At 31.5% G+C, this 8,274-nt stretch overlaps 1 protein-coding gene across 1 annotated transcript; it reads right to left on the minus strand.

The window, feature by feature from the left end:
- On the minus strand, positions 1–4,168 carry LOC126885129 (transcriptional regulator ATRX-like). Its single transcript, XM_050651560.1, has 2 exons — positions 2,429–4,168; positions 1–2,335 (listed from the first exon to the last, which is right to left on the minus strand). The coding sequence occupies exon 2, from the start codon at positions 1,192–1,194 to the stop codon at positions 307–309; it is 888 nt and encodes a 295-aa protein (XP_050507517.1). The 5' UTR covers positions 1,195–2,335; positions 2,429–4,168; the 3' UTR covers positions 1–306.
- Between the last annotated feature and the right edge of the window lie 4,106 nt (positions 4,169–8,274).

Here is an 8,274-nt window from a genome sequence, read left to right on the forward strand (position 1 = left end):
AATACTCACAACTACTTTGAATATATATTAAGACTCCGCCAGTATGGCGACTAGTTGAATCACATCGAATGCATTTGTATTTTTCAATGTAAATTTCCTTCTCTTCAACATCAGAAGTTGTTCTAGTTTCGCTAAGTAGCAACACTTTAGGATTATAGCAAAGTAAACTTTGACATATTTGATCATAATTACCAATTATACTTTGAGCATTTACATATATAATATCCGTATTAACAGGTATACTCTGATAAATACTATTTACATTATTACAATAAGAAAGCTGTTGGTTTACTGTATTGGAAGTTGTTAGTTTTTTGCTGCCATTATTTTGGGTACCCCCTTAATATACCTAATGGTTAAGTTAGTCTCACCATTCGCAACCCTACTAGTTAACTCAGTTCTTACTTTCAAAAGATAATCACGTTGAAGTTTAGTTAAGTCAGATTTTATCTGTAAATTACCTAACACAGTCTTATCAACTTTATTTTTATTTTTCAAAATATTAAGCACTTCTGTTTCAGAGTTTAATACTACTTTGATTAACCTAGGCTTAGCATTGACTACATTAGTTTTTTTGCCAAGACGAAAAACATGTTTTAAATTCACACTACTGCAAATGGTAGTTAGAGCAGCTACAACTCTGCTATGATCATCAGCTTCTTTCTCATGGACTGTATGCTTGGTAGATTCATCCAAATTGTAAATAATCAGATTACTTGATTTCTTTTTTCTTTCTTTCAATTCTTCCAGAAATGCATCAACGTTACTTTCCAATGGGCAGATGGAGTTAGTAGCATCTATTTTGACATTCTTACTGTTAGAACTAATGCTCGAAGACTCATTTGCGGCAGTAGTTAAATTATTAATTGTATCCTCAATTCTTATGATACGTTGTTCAATAGAAATGAATTTTCCCTGAGTGTTGGAGTTATGATCTTGAACAGCCTCTTCTACTACATTGATACGTTTTATAAGATCTGGAATCCCAATTACATTTTCTCGACATGGGGGGCAATAAAAAGGCATAACTCTAGATACCATCACTATAACACGAATTTTAGAAGAGGAGACGTTGGAACACTTCTTGCAATAAATTCTTTTACATAGGTCACAAGGAAAACCAAACAATTCCGTTTTGCTTTCTTTAAACACACAATCATAATTACATTTAGCACATTTTCCTGTTGATCCCATGGTACTGGATTATTTAATAAAATTTATTCCAGTTCAAAATTGATACGCCACTGCCTTTTGAGTTCAGAACTCATTAACATAAACAAAACGAGTCAGAAATGACCTGGTTCACACCATAAAAATGAAATTAGTTTTTATATTGGTAAAAAGAATTACGTTAATTACCAGTTTAATGCAATGTAGACCATTAAAATAAAACTGTTTTACGAAGTTTTTCTGGTCAGATGAAAGGTTATCACTTGTACTTTACTTTGATACCAAACTTAACTTTGATTATTGAGTTACCAAAATTATTTATTGTACAAAATAAAAAAATTTTGTAGAAATAAACTCCACAACATTTTTAGAGATTAGTATAGATACCTATACTCCCACTATTTCTAATAATTCTTTTTTAATGAAAGATTAAGTTGATTTGAGCAGTCAATAGTGTGAGATAGGAATTTTTGTGATGTATGTTTCCTATTCCGAATGTGTCAAAATGAATCTCTGTAGAGCGAATTCAGATACCTACACTGCAATAAATTGGGGTTGTAAAGTAAAGGGGTTAAAATAAAATTAAAATAACAGTTCAGAATCATTTATTAGGTCATTTCAAATAACACCTTCCCAAGCTTCACATTTTGATATATTTTTTAGTGACATTAACTGAATATCTTCTCTTTCTTTTCCAATCCGACCATTTCTCAGATACACTGCATCACCTTCATGTCATTCTTTTCTCTACAAAAACTAGCACAAAGGTAAAAGTCATTTAGTTGAAGTACTGCAAGCTGATCTTTTATTTTCCTGTCTTATGTAATAAGAAGTATTTGCTATTGTTTCAATAACTTCTAACGAGTCAATTTTATCACCAATAGATTGGACATTCTGATGTATTAGTGCAATTTTAGTATGAAAAACACTTTCAACTGCACTTGTATTTTCCATTAAAAATTTCCACCTTATTAATTATAGAAGTCTTTATAACGGTTCATATCAAATCTTTTTACCATACACCAGCCAGTCAAAAATCAGGTTGATAGATCTCATTCTTACAGTTAAAAGGAGTAGATACCACAAAATGTTTCAACATTTGAAACATTGCCTGACTTGGTCGTTCTTTTACTGTGATTACTGTCTCTTCCATACCCCATTTCTCCTGCAAAAATGTATAACCTTTTAGAAGAAGTAAACCTTTTGAAAAAGGTTTACTTCCATACTCCCTGTAGAGACACCGGATCCCAAGACTTACTTTATTTAGAATTTCATAATCGAACTTATACTGTAAATCAGTGGTTCCCAACCTTTTATGTCTGGCGACCCACCTTCTAATGTTTTTTCATATTCGCGACCCATCCCTCACCTATTATGATATATAATGTACGCTACTCAGCTATCGTAAGAGCCACGCCGTGACCCGCCTAAAATCTGCCTGCGACCCACTAGTGGGTCGCGACCCACCGGTTGGGAAACTCTGCTGTAAATAAACCCTTACAGAGAATGTGTAGAAATGCAAACAAAATTAATAGTAAAGATTTTTTTCATTTATCACTAAGTACTATTAAGAATGAGACTGAAAATACCTTTTTATGTAATCAGATTGTGCTTTAATAGTTTAGTTAAATTTAAGTTGATTTGTAAAAATGGCAAGTCCATAAATAAACATTACATAACTTTCATCTTCTGTGGATGTTCTCCTGACTCTAAATATAACCATAGCTTACTCTCCTCTCCCAGTTTGTATTACCTTTTAATAATGTAATTTATAATATATTTTTAGGTAAAACCTCAATAACAATGAGTGGATAAAATTTGTTGTTATTAATAATATGATAATAATGTGTGTATAATTTATGTAATAATGTTAATACTATGAAAATGTAAAATAAATATGCCTTAAGTACAAATACAAGTGTTTTAATTTATTACCAAAATATTTTTACAAAAAATTTTAACTAGTACCTAAATGAGGTATTTTTGTTAGATTCAAACTCCAAAAGAAAAGTTACAATCAAAGAAATAAAATAATTGAGATTTTTTAATTTCCTAGCATGTATTTCACCTTTCATTATAAGACATTTTTCTATGCTTGAAGTCACTCAAAATAATAAGGTGAATACTTTTGGATTTTCCATAATTTCTTTATATACCCTATTCCATGAACATACGCCTGTTTAGGATTACTTCGACAACGAATATTTTACTGTACAAAATAAGAAGAACGAAAGTAAATTGCAAATTACATTGTTGTTTATTGGAATAATTATTAGCACCATTTACTTTCGTATTTCTTATGATGCACAGTAAAATATTTGTTGTCGAAGTAATCCAAAACAGACGTATGTTCGTGGAATGGCCCATAGAAAAACAACTAATGTCATCTTGTTCTTACAGTAGTACATCTATGTACTTATAATACAATGCTTTTGCTTATACCTAGGTATCAATAAAATATATAAAGCTATAAGGTAATCAAAAGTCCATTTATACTATTAAATACTACAATTTTTATCTTAAATATCAAAAACTTTGAATGAATGAATGATTCCTTAATTGTCTTAACTTTCAAAACAAGACAAATATCTACCTGCCAGATATAATCATACACATTACCCATTAACGGTAGGTACACACACATTTACAAAATGGCCCGAAAAAGCCTAGAAATAAACACATAAGCACAGCATAATTAAAATACATAAGTTGTTTCTACCATTTTAAATATCAAAAACTTTGAATGAATCATTAATTCGTACACACACATTTAAAAAATGGCCCGAAAAAGCCTATAAATAAGCACAACATAATTCAAATACATAATATTTTTCTACCATTCTCAATTCTCATTCTAACTAAATTGTTTATCCAAATTAATATCCAAATATCTTTGTTTACACAAAATTACGAACATGAACGATGATCAGCTGTTCAAGTGTCAAATCGAAAATCTCTGACCCGTGATTGGTCCAAATTCTCCCATAACACAAGTCCTGGAGAAACTGAAATCTCGCCCTTCGCACACTTGATCCAACGTTGCCAGTTGTACGGATCAACAGTCAATGCGCGGTAAGTTTAAAAAAGACGATGCATGGTGCCAGCACAAAATCATATGAAATTAATGATAGTGATATATTAATTTAATAATTAAAGGTAGTCAGTCAATGGCGTGCGTCATACAGATTATATTTTCAAGTTTAAATTATGTCTTACTAATATACATAATATAAAGCTCAAGCTAAAAGATAAGTTTATTCAAGTGTTTAAGCTTTTATGTACAAGAACTGTGAAGGCCGCGTCTCACCATCAAATAATTTGATCAAACAGTTTGAGCAAACTTGACGTACTTGAGGAAGTACGTCAAAGTGACGTCACAATTGCAGTTTTTTGAAATTCTAAAAATCTGTGCTCTCACTTTCAGTCTAGTTTGATCACATTTTTTGTATTGAGTTGTCTAACTTGTTTGTACTTTATTTAAAATTAAAATTTTTCATTATTATCCACAATGAACACTCAGGATGTGACGTCACTAACTGTCACTTTCAGTTTGCTCAAACCAGTTTGATCAAATTATTTGATGGTGGGACGCGGTCTTTTTAGATGCAAGTTACTAACGAAGAAAAAACAAACAGATCGCTTTGTAGAGGCAATTAAGGTTGCTTCATAGGGGTAACTTTAGACATGGCCTGTTCTGTTGGGCCATAACAGATAGTCACTTTGAATTGTCGGCCTGAGTGGGGAAAGAATTTGGTAAGATACTGGGTCAAATGTAAATACCAGGTAAATTCAGAAGCAAGTACTAACTTACTGTTTAAATTACAAGCCTGGGTTGACATAATATCTAATTAATACAACAGTAATTTGGAATTACTACCCATTTATTTAAACGTAGGTACATATTACGTAAATATAACTAATTACATGTAAACAACCATTCATGAGGACGACATGCTCATATGAAAGTAGTTCGCGCATGCGTGTAAATAATTCTTCGTTGCACGCGCCCGACGCAGTTGATAGTCCGAGAGCTGGATACATTACACTTCTCCCTCCTAGATGAATTTACTCATCATCCCAAGTAGCAATTTGTCGACGCGACAACGTTGTCTACCGCGTGGCAACGTTTTCTTACAACGTTGTTATTGCCTAAAAGACGACCCTATTCTGCACTGATTTGGTGGACGATTTTTGAGTTGTCTTGACGTTGCCTAGGCAACGCCTCCTGTTTAAGCAACATATTTTCGTAACCGTTGCATAAGACAACTGAAGCGACTATAAAAAGCACCTGCGCGTGCAATGGTTGCTCAAGGAGTCAGACTAGTTATGTTTTTTTACCTATATTTTTAACACCTGTATGGTGAATGCGAAAGCCAAAAAGTAAACTGTTTTGATATCGTATTGGGTATTTAAATTTATATGATATAAATACATAAAGGACTTATTACCTGATGTGAAATTTATAAACGCATCTCAGATTATCGTCAAATATGGATATTTTCCCTTTAAAAACACACGCGCTGCTTTTTTTATGACATTTTTGCCAAAAAATATGCAAATTTAAGAAATCAAATTTTAATATAAAAGTCAAAATTTATGTTAAAGATGTTCTGTATAAATTTAATGTATTGATGGTGCTTTTAAAGTTATCAGAATTAGCCTGCATTTTTTATATTCTGTGTTTTCATTTTCTTTACATCCCAAAAATCTCAAGTAAAACCAAAATGGCGCATTAAACAATATTACCAATATTACTAAAAAATACCTAATTACCAACCTTAGACGGATAAGATAACTTAGAAGTCCAATCGCCAACCAAACCCGGCCGCGCCGACTATCAAAACCATTTTAGAACGCACCCTCTTATTGGGTGACAGAGGTCATGTGACCAGTGTCAAAAGTGTATCATTCTCATTAACAGCGTCGCCACATTTAGTAGATTTCTACTTTTTTGGTAGATTTTTGATATTTTTTAAAAAATTCTAGTAGGCAATATTTTTTAGTAGATTTTTGGTATATTTCAACAGAATTTGATCCATTTTTTTCGAATCATGAGGAAACTATAATAAGTCTTTTTGAAAAATTTAAACGCAGAATGAAAGACTGCATTATTTAGAAAAACCAAAACGTTTCTTTTGAACGAGATATTTGGAATTAAAAGTCACTAAATTTTTTCTTTTTTCACCCCTGTAACGTATTAAAATAAACATTATAGAAGTTTTCAGGGACTTTCGGTTCTCGGTAATAACGTAATCTTTCTTTGTGCGTTTAAATTTTTCAAAAATACTTATTAGTTTTCTAAGGGTTCGCAAAAAACGAAAACATTTAAAATACATTGAACATTTTAACAGACGACATTTTGCGCCTATCCCCTTAAGTTAGCTGTTGTTTTTATTATAAAAAATCCCAAATATATCCCAAAAATACTTAAGTATATTTTAGTTTTTGATTTAGTAGATTTTAGCTAAAAAATGATAATTACCAGTTGGTGGTTTGGAATAATTAGGTTTCCAATTTTGTGGAATTGCTCTTGGGACATTTAGGACGGATGTGCATCACTGAAATCACTGTATTACTATATATTTACATGACCTAAAAATAATCTACTGATTTTGTGAAAACAAAACTACTGAAAGAGTTAAAACTGACCTGGCAACCCTGTCTACCAAAGCAGATACAAAGATGGGTTATCAAATCTCAAATCTACTGATAAAACAATGGAATGAAAACCAGCTATTAAAAAAACAAATAAACAGGTTGTTAAATAAATCGAAAATTTCTATCAAAATAAAATATAATTAGTTTAGCATTATAACATTTTTAAGTCGTTGCGATTGTTGAAAAAACTGAAGTGTGATATGTAGTTGTCAAAATGGTAATAAATTAGTTGCCCGTATAACTACAGGTTGTAACATCGTAATGTCAGTCGGGGTAGGGGACGTTGGCCGAAACAACTGAAAATGCTCTTGGGCAACGTTGTAGATAGTGCATTTGTTTGTACTGACAACCAATGCGTCGAAAAATTGCTACTTGGGCTGTACTAAAACGGTCAGTTAAAAAATTCCACAAACCAATTATATTATGTAGGGCCGGTTGTTCGAACGCTGATAAAAAATGATCATTATCAAATATTTAATTATTGTCACAACTGTCAATGTCAACTTTGATTTTGTTGCTTAAAACATAATTATTGATTACAATTATGAAATTATTTAATCAATTATGTTAATAATTGTTATGTTAATTGATCAACTATAATCTCATAATTATAATAAATTATGTTTTCAGCAACCCAACTAGGGATTGCAATTCGGTATGGTTTCTAATCCGGCCGGATCCGGTCGGATTTACGATAATCCGGCCGAATCCGGTCGGATCCGACCAGATTGGCAGTATACCTGATTATATTTGCAATTTGCGGTATTGCCATTGGCACTGGCAAGATACACTAAGTAAAGTATTATATATGATTTAAAACATAAAAACATAAATAAAACATTAATTTTTGCATAAGAACATAAACTTTTTATACTTACTATAATTAATAAACAAAAACAAACACATAATTAAAAAAGTCAATTTGATTTTTGCATTTGAAAATATGAACGAAGGAAACATATTGTATTAATTGTGTCGTCTCCTAACCTACTTCTTAAAGAAGTACAAATATATCCTGCAGCCGAGAAGGCCCTTTCTGCCTCAACACTAGTTGGCTTAATGGTCAATAAATAGTTATATAGAAGGGTTAAATACGTTCCTTTTATTCCATCTAATTCGTAACATGTCATTTCCCTTTGTAATATTTTTTCAAAATCGAGGGCTGTTTTGTAATTTGTTTGCTTGCCGTATTTGTAATCTTTCATTTCGTGATTGATTTAATTTTCTAATTCTTTTTTTAATGTTAAATTAGTTTTCACCAATTCGGAATCTGAATCAGAGCTGCCATCTTCTTCTTCCGAAGTTTTTACATTTTCCTCATCATTTGTTGTAAGTCTCTTTAAAATTTCTGTCATTTTATGTCGCATGAAAGTTTTCTTTGGCATGAAAAATGTATCATCAGATTGTTTTGAATATTCATTATACTTTGCTGGATTTTGTAAATAA

Source organism: Diabrotica virgifera, chromosome 5, assembly GCF_917563875.1.
Source record: "Diabrotica virgifera virgifera chromosome 5, PGI_DIABVI_V3a".
NCBI classification, from domain to species: Eukaryota; Metazoa; Arthropoda; class Insecta; order Coleoptera; family Chrysomelidae; genus Diabrotica; species Diabrotica virgifera.

What these genes read in the sequence shown, in the direction of transcription:
- LOC126885129 (XM_050651560.1), bottom strand. Translation starts at nt 1,194, where the DNA reads ATGGGATCAACAGGAAAATGTGCTAAATGTAATTATGATTGTGTGTTT.